Source organism: Grammomys surdaster, unplaced genomic scaffold (assembly GCF_004785775.1).
Source record: "Grammomys surdaster isolate TR1022 unplaced genomic scaffold, NIH_TR_1.0 199, whole genome shotgun sequence".
Lineage (NCBI taxonomy): Eukaryota > Metazoa > Chordata > Mammalia > Rodentia > Muridae > Grammomys > Grammomys surdaster.
In genome coordinates, this window is record NW_021604644.1 from 3,840,089 (window position 1) to 3,856,854 (window position 16,766).

The following is a 16,766-nucleotide window of genomic DNA, read 5'->3' on the forward strand; positions in this document are numbered from 1 at the left end:
AAGGCAGAGGCAGGAGGATATCTGTGAATTTGAAGCCATCCTGGTTTGTACAAAGAAACTTTGTCTCAAAAAGCCAAAACAAAAAACAAAAACAGAAAGGGATCTTAAGATATGTAACTTTCCCCAATAGTACAGGTTTTCTGAGGCCATTCAATCCCTTGGTTAATACTGTCTGATTTGTTTGATCCTGACTACACCTCAGAGAGGGCAAAGCATCCCTGAAAAGTTTGCTGGCTCTTGCCAGTTCTCATCTGTGTGGCTTTGCTTTATTAAAAGGCTGACTATCTCCCACTTTTTCTACACCATGGGTGCTCATCTACGTAATTTTTCTGTTAGAAATGGCCTGCATTTATGATCTCCAGTCTCACGGAAACATCAGTGTTTGAAATGTTCTTTTATGCAGTACTCAAAGGTATGAGGACAGCCTTGTAAGAAAAATTTGCAGAAGATACCAAGCACATAGATTAGCAGACCAGTGTAACTCATCCTTCATGAACTAAGGATCAAATGGTAAGAGTAAGTACAGACTCAGCAATAAAACCAACAAGCAAACCTCGGTCTGAATCCAGTGCTGCCACCACTGCCATCTGTGGCCTCAGGCAAGTCACTTCACTCTTTTGACACATTGCTACTTCCCATAGGATTTGACACTCATTCCACCTACCTTGTAAGGGTCTTTGTAGGGGCCAGTGGTATATTAAAGCAGACACATTCTTCAACACATAGTAGGTATTCAAAGACAGCGATTCAAGGATCCCTGGCTTGAGTTAGGTGACATGTGGGTATAACATCTGACATGAACTCTTTCCAAACTGCTATCATTTATGGAATCTTCTCTTGAGTATCATTTAATCCTTACACATAATAGTTTTCAATTGTGAAGGTCTTAATTGCTATCTTTTCCTCCTAAACTATTCTCTTTAGGGAAAAGAAAAGCTTTTTTCAAAGCTATGGCAAGCAAGCCTATGACTTTCATTGTGCTTGGTTGCTTTTTTTCAATGACTACAAAATTTCCAGCTTTTCCAATATCTGTGATAAGTGTTGACTCTTAAAAACTGTTCCAGAGTTAGCATTGTTCTCAGTGAGACACAAGCTCTTACAGGAGTATGAACGGCGGCTTGATGGGCACCAGAGAGAACTGTTGTATTTATTCATATATTTGGGTTGCTTAAACATTTCTGTAAGTATTGAAATACTTCTTTCCTATGGATGAAACTCTCAGCATCTACTCCCATGTCTCTTTTCCAATCTTATCATCATATTTACAGTAATATAACCTAAAGACATAATGTCCACATCACTGATATTGCTAAAAGCATATACAGAAGAAACTGCCCTGAGCAAGGAATTAAGAGACTTGAATTGAAGCCCTGGCTTTACCACTAACTTTGTATGACCATAGGCAAATCATGTAACTTCTTTCATTTGTCCAACAATGAATTGGATATCTCTTCAAGTTATTTTCTAAAATTGCTATTATTGTTTATTATTATTACTATTTAAATAGATGAAACATCTTGTGGGAATTATAGTAAGCACCAAATGGATAAAGAAATATCTACTGCAATTTCAAGTTGTGTTTTAAACCGTGACCTAGAGGCTACCTGGATGCAGATTTGAGGTTCCATTTACATAGAGTCCTGTCCTTTCCCTGCCTAAATCGGTCTTCTACTGTCTGGCCCAGATTCCTGTACTTTTTACAAGTCCTTCATGGCTTGTATAACATCCTAATATTAGAGAAGCACTGGTCTAAAGGGCATGTGACCAAAGAGAACAAGGCTACTACTGCATGGCCTAAATTATTCCAGCTTTTAACATATCTCAATACAGTGTCAATCAATCAATCAGTCAGTCAATCAATCAACCAACTAATGTAGCAGAGCCTGGCAGGACACTGCCCATTCCAGACCGGAGCAGCCTGTGCTTACGCGGTGTCTCCCAGACTTTCCATAGCCAAACACAAGACAGCAGTGTCAGTCAGGTCACTGACTCTAGGCTTACAACAGCAGCTTAAAGAGGACTACAGCTCCCTTCTCCATAACACTGAGAACTGATCCCTGGTTGAAAGAACAAACACAAAAAAACCTTTATTTGATTTCCCTCCCACCCCATTACTATGAACACATCATCTGTGTGATGGAAAGAATCACAGCCAATCTAAGTCACGTTAATCTCCTCACTCTTTGGCCAGGTACCTAATGAATAAACCTTCTGTACAACAGAAATGACCAAGCTTAGTACTTTTCCTTTCCTCTTCAATGCTGCTGACCGGAACAAAATATCAAGTGAAGACACATGCTGGAAATTTTAAATTCATACAATAAAATAGATTACAAAGAGAGGCTGTAATATTTTTCTAGAATTTCACAACAAAATGTCACATGAGATAACATGTATAATTTTAACAGGAAACTTTAAAAAAGATATCTTGTTGTAAGAGTTTCTAACAGTTATAAGAATAATGCCAGTACTGTGCTCAGTATTTGACAGCAACTTTAAAGGCCAAGTATACTGATAAGTGAAGATGCGCCTTTTCAATAACCAGTGTGCCAACATCCAACTTCTGGGTTTTATTTAACACTAGTGCCATGAGTTTTCTCATCCCAACCAAGGCTCCTTCCAAATGTCCATAAAATTCATACCAAAATCAAAAAAGAGGAAGGAGGCAGGAAGGAACGGTGGAGACGGGGATGGGGACGACAAGAGCCACATGCAAAATGACCAGGAAAACCCAAGCTCAGTGGCATAGACAGAACCAAAGGAATTCCGACAGAACAGGGCTGTGTGGCTGAAATGGAGATGCCTGGATGATGCTGGAAGGCCAAGTACTTAGGTCACACATATATATGTTCACTGACCCATGAGAACCAAGATCTTGATCCAAACTTATAAGATCTTCTAAAAAAGAAAATACTTCACCTAAATTGAAGTAATTTATAAGCCAAACACCAGTAGAGTTCCTCATTTGATGTAAGCTGTGCCTAAAACTTTGGCTGATACAAGGAGACCCGCCCACTAAGGCACCCTGAGGCGATCTGACAGTGAGTGGGAGAGAACTTTGTTGTCAGAACCACGTCGTTATGAGAGTACAGAGAACGAATCACCCGCAGGGGACTGGCTTCTTTGGGTAAACAGTCAACAAGCTCACTGCACTGTTTGTCAAATCCCAACAAGCGAATCCCGTAGCCATGTGGGGAAGAAATCATTCGTCCATCAGGGCTGAAGCAAAGTTCTTTGATGTAGCCCCTGCCCACATTTGCTTCTTCAATGTAATGAGTCAAGCGCAGGGAACAGCGAGGTGAGACAGGTCGCACTGGAGCTCCTTCTTGGAATTCATAGACACAGGTCCACTGGAAGAGGAAGGAGACAAGGCAAGGTTATAGCTTCCCAAATAGTACTGCAGAGGTATTCCTTATTTCTAAGCTCAGCCAAGTGACAAAGCCACAGGAATGTTGCAATACACCAATTAGATGACTATCATCCCTCTCTTAACTAACAAAATGTGTGCCCTTCACATTTCATCTCCATAAACTACGGCTGTTCTGTGCTATGATGCTTTAAGGTCTCTTGTTCTTGAAGCTGGCATTCTGACATACATCTTTTTTTGAGGGCAGCAACAATCCAGGACCCTAGTACATCTGTCCTTGGCACCTCAAAGGCCCTCTCCCTTCCTTCAGTTTCGTCAGCAGAGCCAGTGAGCTCCTTGCAGAGTCCTGCCTAGCACAGTGGTGAGACCTCAGGTCTTTGAACTCTCACCCCGGGGCATCAGTTTAGCCCCTTCCTTTTTCAGTTTCCCCTGGCTTTTAAGGAAACAGTGATGATAACTGTCTTACTAAACCCCAAACCTCACATTAGGTCAGCTTAGCTCAACAGCTCAGTGTAATGTTTAATATATGGTTTTGTTTGTTTTCTTAGGTGATGGGGACAAGAATGAAGAAGCCAGGCATACTATTTCCCAGCTCAGAATACCAAGGCAAGAAAGGAAAAACAGACTGCAAAGGATAAAGCAACAGAAAGAAGTACAGGAGTTGAAAATCAGGGTTTTGGGCAGTAACGCCCTGAGGGCAGGGACTGAGCCTGGTTATCAGCCCAAGGTTTGCACTTGGGGCAGCGGCAATTTGTCCAATGAGCCCTGCTGAATGTGAAGCCCTCAGCCTGTACCTCCTGATCATCAGTGTTGCTTGAGCACCGAAGAAGGGTGGCCCAGCCTTTGGGATGCAGCTGTAAGGACGTGATGCAGTTTCCCCGATCTCTCTCACCAGGAACTTCAGGGGTTAAGACTTCAAGACTATTTCGTGGTGAAACTCCTGAGATTAAAAAAAAAAAAAAAAAGAAAGAAAGATTTTGGATTTTTGTTATCCAAGGACTAAGGCAGTTGTTTCTAGGGATTAAAACTAAACCAAAGAAAGCTATTTGGTAGAACTCATTGCTGTAAGACTGTAAACCCAACTTTTTTTTTTTTTTTTTTTTTAAGATTTATTTATTTATTATATATGAATACACTGTAGCTGTCTTCAGACACACCAGAAGAGGGCATCAGATCTCATTACAGATGGTTGTGAGCCACCATGTGGTTGCTGGGATTTGAACTCAGATCCTCTGGAAGTGCAGTCAGTGCTCTTAACCACTGAGCCATCTCTCCAGCCCTAAACCCAACTTTTAACCTACCTTCTCGTTGAGAGGCTCGTGACATGTGTTTCTCTGTTGAATTCAAATCATTGTGATGACAAGGTGAACCAGAAACTCGAGAACCAGAAGAACTTGATGAAGTGGTCAAATCTTGAAAATAAAATTAAAAAATAAATATAACACTTGTATCATCTTTCAATTTTGTTTTGTTTTTTTGAGACAGGGTTTCTGTGTAGCCCTGGCTGTCCTGGAACTCACTCTGTAGACCAGGCTGGCCTCGAACTCAGAAATCCGCCTGCCTCTGCCTCCAAGTGCTGGGATTAAAGGCGTGCGCCACCACTGCCCTGCATCTTTCAATTTTTTAATTTTCTACTTAAACTTTTAAAACTTCTAAAGCATATAGACAAAACCTCATGTAAACTGGACTATAATGGAGATGAAGACAGGACAGCTCTTGGCTCTGTTTCAGGTCCTACATTCCTGTTAAAACCTTTCATAGTAAAGTCTTATGTGAAAAAAGAAAAAGCCAAATAAACACAGAGATGCCTCTGCCTCTCTCTCACTTCTAAAATAGAAGGGAAAAATTAAAGTCTGAGGAAGATGAGTATAGACACCTGAGTGTGCTGAGTCACTCCACAGAGTACAGACATTTCACCCTGCATTTCTAACAGCTGTGTACTTCCACGGGAGTCCTTGGCAGCTTAACTTACACAGAGGCCCTGGCAACCTGACCCCCTGTGACATCAGTTACAACTCGAGTCATCCTTAGGAGACTGAACAGCTTTATGGCTTTTCAGTCAAAAATGGACAACTTGAGGCTGTCATTCATACACCTCTGGTCAGCACTGGGAGGCAGAGGCAGGAGGCAGATCTCTGAGTTTGAGGCCAGCCTGGTTTACTGAGTGAGTTCCAGGACAGCCAGGGCTACACAGAGAAACCCTGTCTCCGGGGGATTGGGGTGGGGGTGGGACAAAAAACCAACCAACCAAAAAACCAAAACCAAACTTATAATTATTTATTTGTCCCATGAGTAGGGAGGTTAGAAGATGTGGAAGTTGGATCTCCTAACTGTGTGGGTTCCTGGGATGGAACTCGGGTTGTCACATTTGGTGGTAAGTGCCTTAATCCACTGAGCCATCACTTCAGCACCAAAAGAAATTTTCAGGAGTAGCCTGTGCACAAAGGAGAAAAAATCTAACCACCTGAAGTTATTTTTTAGCCAAAGGTCTTTTGTTTCACTTTGGGTTCTTGTTTATAAACAATATTAATGACTATGTTTCTAGGCCAGTTTCTTCATTTCCAGATGCAAATGCAACGATACCTATCAGCTAATATTAATATAGCTCCAACTTTACTTACATTTAATGAAATCAGCAATGAAAGAAGAACAAGGCTCCAGCAAGAGGATGCTCCAAGATGACATCAGCTTGAGAGTGGATATCAGAAGTCTTGGACAGACTCCACACTTAGAACTCTTGAAGTGACCATTACTTAGTATCCTAAGACAGGTATCATCTTGGGCCATCACTAAGTAAGGCAAGGACAATGATTCTCTGGCTAATGGAAATCTGAAAGAGCTTTTAGAGCTAAGTGTTGTTCCAGAGGCACAAGTTAACACTGTCAGAAGTACTTGAAAGTCATCACACCTCCACAGAAAGCTATGAGTCAGCTTCTGAAGAATGGCTTTAACGTCCTTTCTAACGTCCATATTTAGAACAGAAACATCTCCCCCTTTGTGGTTCAGATGCTTCAGAAAACTTTTAATCAGAAAATCTTACCTGAACTTGAAGTAGTTCTTCTTGCTCTCAAAATGGGATAGCTGCCTACTTCTAAAGACTTAGTTAAGTCCAGATCATGCAAAATCAAGAGATATCCAGAGGATGTTGAGATCAACATTTTGGAACAATCTGGTGTTAATCTCATTCGCATGAGAAAACGTGTATGAAAGAATTTCTTATGTGGACACCCATCTTCTGTGCACCTACAGAAGAAACCAGACCAACAAACCCAGTGTTACTACAAATAGAATGACTCCCAGACGAGTCAAGCTGTTTTACTCTTAAAGCAGAACTGAGAGTCACACACACATACTTTAAGATGCCTTTAAGCCCTGGTTGTTCTGGAACTCACTCTATAGATAAGGGATTAAAAACTCAGGTTGCAAGGTTGGTGGCAAGTACCTTTATCCACTGAGCCAGCCCATAAAACATATTTAGAATTTTTAAATGAAGAGCCGTGACTCATCAACCAGGGGTTGGACAGTATTAGCCAATTAATTAAAGGGCCTTTCTACCATATCTTATTTTTGCTTCAAGCATTCAAGTTTATATCTAAGAGAATATGGGTAACTAGTTACTATGTTTTATTCTCCCTGTGTTGTCTCCCTGTCCCCCCAAACTTCCTATGTAATATGTTTCCTCTATTACAAGTTTTTTCTCAATTGTCTGATTATCATTCCATGCTTGCTCATTTAGTTAAGAGCAAGGAATTCAAGGTGACTGGGAACTCTTGAGTCTAAGGTAGGGTGAAGCCATTTCTGAAGAAGCTCTTAGTGCTAATATCTTAGAGGCAACAATCGAAAGAAGCTAAAACTGTCTGAATTCAACATTTAGTGTACATTACTACTCAGTCACCTTGGCTTTGGCAGCACAATGAAGCCTCCAACTGTTTCTGGCATCCTTCAATATTGCAATAGTTTCTATATTACCTGTCTACAGAGATAGAAACTTCTGGTAAAACAATCTACTGCCCGTTGGAAGAGGTGAAGAGTGGAACTAAAAGGGTTTTGTTTGTTTGTTTGTTTGCTTTTTTCCGAGACAGGGTTTCTCTGTACAGTCCTGGCTGTCCTGGAACTCACTCTGTAGACCAGGCTGGCCTCGAACTCAGAAATCCGCCTGCCTCTGCCTCCCAAGTGCTGGGATTAAAGGCGTGCGCCACCACTGCCTGGCTAAAGTTCTTCAGTATTTCTCATTCAAGTCTCTACTTTAGCTGCCCCTTTCTACGAGGATTCCCAGAGTTGCCAATTCCTATAGTTTTTTGAGGATTCTAGGTAAACTGAAGTTTTAAACTTTTCCCTCTGCAACTAGGATTTAGTTTTCTTTTTAATTACTTGTGTTTACATGCATATGTGTATATATCACATGTGAGCAGGTGCCTGAAGCTGTAATTACAAGAGGCTGTGAACCATCTGACATGGATGCTGGGAACTGAACTTAGGTCTTCTGGAAGAGCAGTAAGTGCCCTTGAACTCTGAGTCATCTCTCTAGCACCAGGAATTAGCTTTATTGAACATCTTGAGTGAAGCTATCTGAACGACAGCTGCTAAGTCAGTTGCCATTCATCTGCCTGACTCCTAGCTTCTAAAATTCTATTGTCAAGTTTCTTCTCATTTCCTATCTTTATAAGTGTATGCCTGATCTCTGGTTCTTACCCCACTTTAGTTTTTGAGACAGGGCCTCATTATGTAACCTCGACTGACCTAGAATTTTTTATGTAGACCAAGTTGGAATAGAATTTACTGAGATTCTATTGCTGAAATTATTGTAGTTTTTGAGTCTTCTTTTCTATAGATTTTATTTAAATCTTATAAATACTTAAATTTAGGTCTCATAATTACCATAAAGGTTATACATTTTCTGTAAAATTATAAACTTTAGCTATATGTGGAGACATACCTGTAGTTCTAGAACTTAGGAGACTAAGGCAAGAGGACCTTGAATTAAAGACTAGCTATGGTCTATATGGTTAAGTTCCAGACCAGTCTCAACTACTCAGTGAAGTCCCATGTCAAGATATATACATACATATATATACACATATACACATATATACATATATATACATATGCTACATATACATATATATACATGTACATATATCCATATATATACATGTGCTACAGAGGCATGTGCTACCACACTCAAGATTGTTTTATATATATGTGTGTATATGTTACATATATATATAACAATCTGAGTGTGGTAGCACATGCCTCTGTAGCACATGTGGTAGCTCTCGGAAGGGTAAGGCTAGAAGATCAGGAATTGAGGTCATCCTCAGTTACCTGGTATGGTAAGTTGGAGGTCACTGTGGGCTGTATGAGACTCTGTCTCAAAACAAAACCCCAAACATCAATCAAACAAATAGAACAACTAAAAATTATGAATTCATATTTTTGAATACTATAAGTATATATATATATGAAACACACATACACAGATTATTTCAAAAGTACTTGTCTATGCTTATAATCTGAACTTTGGCAGGAAGAGAGAAAATACAAGGATAAACTGGCAACCAAGTGAGATTTGTCTCAAAATAAAAAAAGCTTTTAACTATTAGTAAGGATACACTCACAACAAAATAGGAACACGATTGATTTGTACATTATCTTACACCTAGTAACCTTTATTTTTAGTTAAAACACTATTAAATTGTATATGAAAATTGTATATACTTCTGGTTTGTAATATTTTTCTTTTTTTGTGGTGCTAGGAATCAAATTTGGGGCTTGCACATGCTAAACCTGTGCTCTACTATACTACTAAGCTATATTCTTAGCCCGAAACATGTTTTGAATGTCTACATATTTTAGCTAATTAAAATATACATTGTTATTCGAGGCCAGCCTGGTCTACAGTACAGAGTGAGTTCCAGGACAGCCAGAGCTACACAGAGAAACACTGTCTCGAAAAACCACAATATATACATTGTTTTATTTACCTTCAGGAATTTTACTTTTTTCTTTTTTGGTTTTAAGACAGTCTCTCTACATAGCCCAGGCTGTTCTGGAACTCACTATGTAGACCAGGTTAGCCTTGAACTTACAGAGATATGCCAGCCACTGCCTCCCAAGTGCTGGGATTAGAGGCATGTATCACCAAGGCCTTCTCCCAGGGATTTTCAAATATACATTGTTATTAACTATGGCTACCATGTTATATAATGTATACCTCTTCAATTTCTTTTCCCTAATTGAAATTTTGTATCCTTCACTCTGTACCAGTTTCCAGCCCTTAGATAACTCACCACCCTTCCAGTCATTGCTTTTCCAAGTCTCCTTTTCTAGATTCTATATAAAGCAGAATCTGCCATTCCATGTTAGGCTTATTTCACTTAAGATGTGTCCCCAACCATCCATGTTGCCATAAAAAAAAATCATCTTTAAGGGGCTAAATAGTATTATGTGCGTATGTACCACATAAAAAAATCCAGTCATCTGCTGGATGCTATACAATGGGTGAATACAGACCTTTAGCACCTGACTTAAGCTGCTTTGGATGCGTACCTAGTAGAAAACCTGCTGAGTTACTATAAGAGTTCTATTTTTCTATCTTTTCTTTTTAGGAAATTCCATACTCTTCTATAATTTATAACAATTTTGGTTTACCCTTACTAATTCTTATTTTTTTCTCTAAGATTTTCTGGGATTTTCTATATACATAAGGGTTGGAAAACTATGACTATGAACCAAATCTGATTCACTGGCTGTTTTTATACAGTGCTCATGAACAGAGCTACGTCAACTCATGTGTTGTTCCTGTGTGAGTGATCAGGAACCACATACCACCAAATGCTAAAATATTTACTACTTGAGTCTTACACAGAAAGTTTATCAATCCTTGAGAGAAATCTGTGAATATTAAATTTCCAATTCATATACATATATGATGATTTTTCTTTTATTGCACCATTTCACCCATGATACCAACTAATAGCAGTAGTAATGGTGGGCACATTCTTACCCAATTTTATAGAGAAACTTCTGGAGGTTCACCATTAAACTTTGCTGAAGTACTGAGATACTGCTCAGTTGGTGGAGTGCTTGACTAGCATGCACAAAGCCTTGGGTTTGATCCCCAACAGCATGTAAAGTGGCTATTGATACACAAACCTGTAATCCCTGAACTCAGAAGGTGGAGGTAGTCTTTCAGTTACATGAGAGTTTCAGGTCAGCCTGAGCTAGAAAACTTGTCTCGAAAACAAAAGTACTTGGGCTGAAGAGATGGCTCAGAAGTTAAAAGCCTTGACTATTCTTCCAGAGGTCCTATGTTCAATTCCCAGCAACCACATGATGGCTTACAACTGTCTGTAATGGGATCCAATATCCTCTTTCTGGTGTGTCTCAAGACAGCCTCAGTATACTCATATAAATACAATAAATATTTTTTTTAAAAAAAAAGTGCTGAATACTCTGTATACTTTTGGTGAATTTTTACTTCCTTTTAATCATTTGGTTCTCATACAGTTTTATTAAGGAATAATTAACATATCATAAAACTCATTTTAAGTCTATGTTAAATGACTTTTAGTAAATTTAGAATTGTGTGATCAATACAATATAGCTTTACAACATTTTCAGTATCTTAATATCAAATTCTTCCTATCATCAGCAATCATTCCTTTGCCAACTCCTAGACCTAGGCAACCATTAAATTACTTTTCGTCTCTATTATTTGCCTAGTTTATATACATAGTTATAGTCACACAAAAGTGCTTTTTGTCTTTTGAATTCAGCTTCTTTTTTACTTAAAATATTTTGAAGTTTATCCCTGTTATAACACACATTTATTATTAAATGATATATCCATTTTCATTATTAAATGATATATTTTAAAAAATTACATACACTACTTTTTGTTTTGTTTCTTGAGACAGGGCCTCTCTACATATCCCCCCAGCTGTCCTGGACTCATTATGTAAACCAGGATGGCTTTTGCCTTTCAAGGGCTGGGATTAAAGGCATGCACCACCATGCCCAGATGATACATTACCATTACCTTTTGTTAACCTACTTACCACTTGATAGAAATCAGATTGGCTCTATTTTTGGAGGCAATTATGAAAAATATTACTGTAAACATTCATGTACAAGTCTTTGTGTGTACACATAGATGTTCATTTTCTTGAGCAGACATACCCACGGGGTGGAATTGCTGTGTCATAGGCTAACTATGGTTAATATCTTATAAGCTAGCAAACTGAGCCAGGTGTGGTTAATACCAGCTCTGGAGGCAAAAGCAGACAGATCCCTTTGAGCTAGGGGCTTTTCTACATAGAGAGCTCCAGGTCAACCAGGACTATGTAGAGAGATCCTGTCTCAACAAAACAACAAACAAAAACTATCAATCATGAAACAAAAACAAGCTGGCAAACTATTCATTCCAGTAATAAGAATTCTAATAATGATACTTCCAATAATGAGTTCTAGTTTCCCACTTTATAACTGTTATTAATAATAGCAAGTCTTTTAATCCATAAGCATGTAGTATCTCTCTATTCATTTCTTTCAGCAATGCTTTTAGCTTTTACTGCACAAATCATACACATGTCACACACATGTGTACACACATATAAATATGAAGTTTTACTGTGTTAGGGAACCAAACCCAAGGCATCATGAACAATAGGCAAGTGCTCTCCTGCTGACCTATCCTCTTGGCCCAAATCTTTTATTTTTGTTAAATTTATTTCCAAGTATCTTTTTTTTTTGGGGGGGGGGGAGGTTTCGAGACAGGGTTTCTCTGTGTAGCCCTGGCTGTCCTGGGACTCACTCTGTAGACCAGGCTGGCCTCGAACTCAGAAATCCGCCTGCCTCTGCCTCCCAAGTGCTGGGATTAAAGGCGTGCGTCACCACTGCCCGGCCAAGTATCTTATTTTTTCTGATACCATTATGAGATAGAAATATTTTTTATTCATCTTTGAATTGTTTCTGCTCCTATATAGAAATATAACTGGGTTTTGTGTATTCATCTTATGTATCTGCTCAAGGGTAAAAATACAATTGGATTTTGTATGTTAATTTCGTATATTTGTTCATCAGTAGAAATGTGATTAGATTCTGTATATTAATTACTCTTATACATCTGCTCATATATAAAAATGTAACTGGGCAGGCTAGAGAGATGGCTCAGTGGTTAAGAGCACTGACTGCTCTTCCAGAGGTCCTGAGTTCAAGTCCCAGCAACCACATGGTGGCTCACAACCATTTATAATGGGATCTGATGCCCTCTTCTGGTTTGTCTGAAGACAGTGACAGTGTACTCACACGCATAAAATAAATAAATCTTTTTAAAAAACGCAGCTGGGCTATGTGTATTAATCTTCTATCTTGTAGACTTGCTGAAATTGGCTATAGGGATTTTGTGGACTCCTCAGATCTCCCCCACAGAGCGCAGATCTTTTCAATGGAAGCATTTCTTTGCAAGTTGGATGCACTTTACTTTTCCTGTCTGCACCTCCACAGCCATGCTGTTCCTCCACAATGTGGAGAAAAGTGGTGCCAACTCTATTCTCAATCTTATGAGGCCTTCAGGCTTTCAACACAACGTATGCGACTTAAGTCACAGGCTTTTCACAGGTACTTTCACACAAAGTTCCTTTTATTCCTACTTAAGGTTTTAGATTTTATCAAGTGCTATTCTGTCTTCATTAGCATGATTAGACAGGTTTTGAAGTTAATTAAATATGATACATTATATTGATTTTTAGATATTAAGCCAATTTGCATTCCTAGAATAAGTTATAGTTGATTGTGGCACATAACCCTTTTTATGTTGTTAAATTTGATTTTCTATTGATTCATGGAAGAGTTTTTAAATGAACTTTTCTTACAATTTCATCCGTGTATATAATACATCCTGATTACTCTCCCCGAATCACATCCCCTTCCCACTCTGATAATGGCTTAGGGATTACCAGAGTAGTTGTTTAGCTGCTTTTGGTGTTAGGGTAATACTAGACTGTGATGGCTAGTCTGAAAGGGTTTGTTATTTATTTTTTTGAGAGCTCCATATAATCTGTCTTGATTATATTTTCCCCTCTCCCAGCTCCTCAAAGGTTTGGTTTGGGAAGTGTTCTATTTTCTGGCTGGTAAAATTCATTAGTAAAGTTATTTGAGCCTGGTCTTTTAATTATGGAAAGATGTTAAATTATCAATTTAGTGTCTTTATCTCCTACAAGTCTGTATGTCAACATTTTAAAAGGTTTATTGCTGAGTTGACTCGAGTAGTCTGTGCTCTTGGTATCTGCTTACCTAAGTAAACTGTCTAGTTTGTAGCAGATTGTGCTCTTGGTATCTGCTTACCTGAGTAAACTATCTAGTTGCCAAAAGATGTTCACACTACTCCCTTAGATTCTGTAGTTCCTAAGTACCTTTTATTTAACCATTTTCTGTTTGCTTTTGAGACAAGGTCTTGCTGTGGGTAGCACAGGCTATCGTCAAACTTATGATTCTTCTGCTTCAGCTGATATGTAGTGTAGGTGTCACTATTTCAATTTCTGTTAAGTTGTTGGTGCTATATCATTTTGTTTTTCAATTATGACTAAATATTAAATTTTATAAAACAGAATCATGAATATATCTAGCTTATGTTAGTATAATTAATAGAATAACTATTCATTTTTTGGATTAAGTCCAACTTGATTTTGATATTTTTGAGTAACATTTTTTAGGATTAAACTTTTTTATTTGGAATATTTGTATCAGCATTCATATTACATACTGGATTTTCTTTTTTCCTTTTAACATTATCTTTGTTATGTTTGGCTACCCAAGTCATACTATAATAGCTTTATACATGAGGTACACATCCTTTTTCTAGAACCTGACCTATTTCATTCAAATGTTATTTAGAATATTTGATAAAAGTCACCTGTAAAACTGTCTGTGCTGTTTTTTTATTAGTAAAGTTTTAATTTATTCAAAATTTTTAGTAGATACGTTTTAATCAATTTCTATCATTTAGTTGTTTTAAAATTTATTTTTAAAATTACACGTATGCATACTATGTCCTGTGTAGGTATGCTCATGTGAGTACAGGTGCCAATGAAGGCCAAAAAAATTGGCTCTGGATCCCACTGAAGGGGCAGTTGGATGCCATTTTAAGCTGTCCATTGTAGATGCTGGAAATTTTTTGAGAGAGTAAAAGCTTTTAACCACTGAGCCATTACTCCAGGCCCCAATTTTTGTTTTGTAATGGTCATAGCAAAAATAATGCTCATTACTGTATAAACACTGGATAGTCAGAACAGACGTGAGTGGAGCAGGGTCTCTGGATGACACGACTATATAAGGGGGCTTTGGCTATTAGATCATGGGATGATCTAGAGGAGGAAGAGTGGGTAACAGAAGATGCAGAGTATGACTTAGAGCACAAATATTTATTAATTAGTATGGCAGAAGTTTACTATGTGTGTATGCTGGGGATCAAAGCTAGAATCCAGTACAGCTATGTATCTGAGGCCCAAGGAAGTTCAATTTTCTAACAGCAGCTCTTGATGAAACGAGGGCATGTTGGCCAAATATTGGACTTGGTAAGAAGCCAATTTTCATTGTCAGTTTTACTTAGCTGCTATTGTTGTTGTTATTGTTGGGGCTTTTATGTTTGGTTTGATTTGATTTAGACTGGGTCGCACCATGTAGCCCATGCTGGCCTGGACTACTCTGTAATCCTCCTGCTCCAATCTTCCAAATGCTCGGACTATAGGAGACTGTGCCACGTACATAGCTTCTAATGTATATTGAATGAGATGTCTATTTCATCAAAGTTTTAAAGTATATTGGTATAAATGTGTTGTTGCTGACTTTTTTTTACCTTTTAAATGATTATTTTATATGCATGTATGTGTGGGTACATGTGCACATGTGGAGGTCAGAGGACGACTTTCAGAGGTAGGTTCTTGCTTTCTATAATGTGAGCCTGGGGGTGGTGTGGTGGTGGAGATTCCCTCAGGTTGTCAGGTTTGGTGGGAAGAGCCTTTATTTACTGAGCCATTTCACTGGCCACAGTGTTGCTGTGTTGAGACACAGTCCCATTCTGTGGTCCACCAGGCCCTGAACCTATGGTCTTCCTGCCGCAGGCTCAGTGTGGGGATAGCAGCTATATGCCACTACATCTAGCTCATACTTTCATCATGTCTCCTTGTTCACTGCTAGTGCTCTAGTACTGTCTTCTCCTTTTCTTCCTTCTTTTGATGATTCTTGCCCTCTCTGTTTGATTAGCCTTTTCAAAGAACAGACTTATAAAAATCTTATACTTTTGTTTTCTAGAGAGGCTCTCACTATGTAGCTCTGGCTATCCTTAAACTCAATATATAGACCAGGCTGGCCTTGAACTCACAGAGATCCATCTGCTTCTGCCTCCCAATTGCTGAGATAAAGGTTGTGTATTATTGTGCCTGTATCATCACCATCTTCCTCTGCTTCCTCCTCCTCTTCTTCTTCCTCTTCTTCCTTTTCCTCCTTTTCCGCTTTCTCTTCTTCCTCCTCCTCCTCTTTAACGTGCATTGGTGTTTTGCCTTCAGGTGTGTCTATGTGAGTGTCGGATTTCCTTGAGCTGGAGTTAGACAGTTGCAAGCTGACATGTGGGTACTGGTAATTGAACCCTGGTTCTCTGGAAGAACAGCCAATATACTTAACCACTGAGCCATCTCTCCAGCCCCTGTGTTTTCATTTTCAATACTGACTTTGTATTTCTAACTTTTATTATTTCTATACATCTACTTTTACTAAGTTTCTCCCCTGCTTCCTCCAATTTCTTTGAATAAGTTCCTAAATGTTCAATTTTGTAATTACACTAGGCCTGAGACTGTCTGTATGTATCTGTAGGTATTCCTTTCTTCCTCCCAGATGAAACCTCACTATATGTAGCCAGGCCAGGTCCAACCTCTCAAATGCTAGAATTACAATGTGGAAACTTCCAAAAACTGTGTTAACTAACTGGAGTTCAGAGAAAATGGTTTGTGTGATAGCATTTCTTACCTCCTGTGTTGTTTAATACAAATTGTTGTTTTAATTGGTTCTAGGTCTGTTTGAAGGGATATATTTTGGGGATACTGTTTGGGGAGCAAAATAATATATATAAAAAAAAGTCATACTTTTAAATCTTCCAAAGCCTTACTCAGTTTTAATGTTTTTTGTTTTTTTTTTCTTTTCGATTTTTTTCTTTTTCTTGGTTTTTCGAGACAGGGTTTCTCTGTGTAGCCCTGGCTGTCCTGGAACTCACTCTGTAGACCAGGCTGGCCTCGAACTCAGAAATCCGCCTGTCTCTGCCTCCCAAGTGCTGGGATTAAAGGCGTGTGCCACCACTGCCCAGCTGAAGTTTCTTTTTTTAAAGCATGGTGTGTGTGTGTGTGTG

The 16,766-nt window shown here is 38.7% G+C and overlaps 1 protein-coding gene across 1 annotated transcript in view; it reads right to left on the bottom strand.

The window, feature by feature from the left end:
- Positions 1-2,061: 2,061 nt before the first annotated feature.
- The window catches only part of Dcaf10 (DDB1 and CUL4 associated factor 10), a 37,660-nt gene continuing 22,955 nt past the window's right edge, over positions 2,062-16,766 (bottom strand). The window contains exons 4-7 of the mRNA XM_028770291.1: positions 6,408-6,610; positions 4,669-4,779; positions 4,162-4,307; positions 2,062-3,350 (exon numbers count right to left, since the gene is read on the bottom strand). Coding sequence (XP_028626124.1) covers positions 2,982-3,350; positions 4,162-4,307; positions 4,669-4,779; positions 6,408-6,610 — 829 coding nt within the window. The 3' untranslated portion in view covers positions 2,062-2,981. The remainder of the gene's footprint in view (positions 3,351-4,161; positions 4,308-4,668; positions 4,780-6,407; positions 6,611-16,766) is intronic.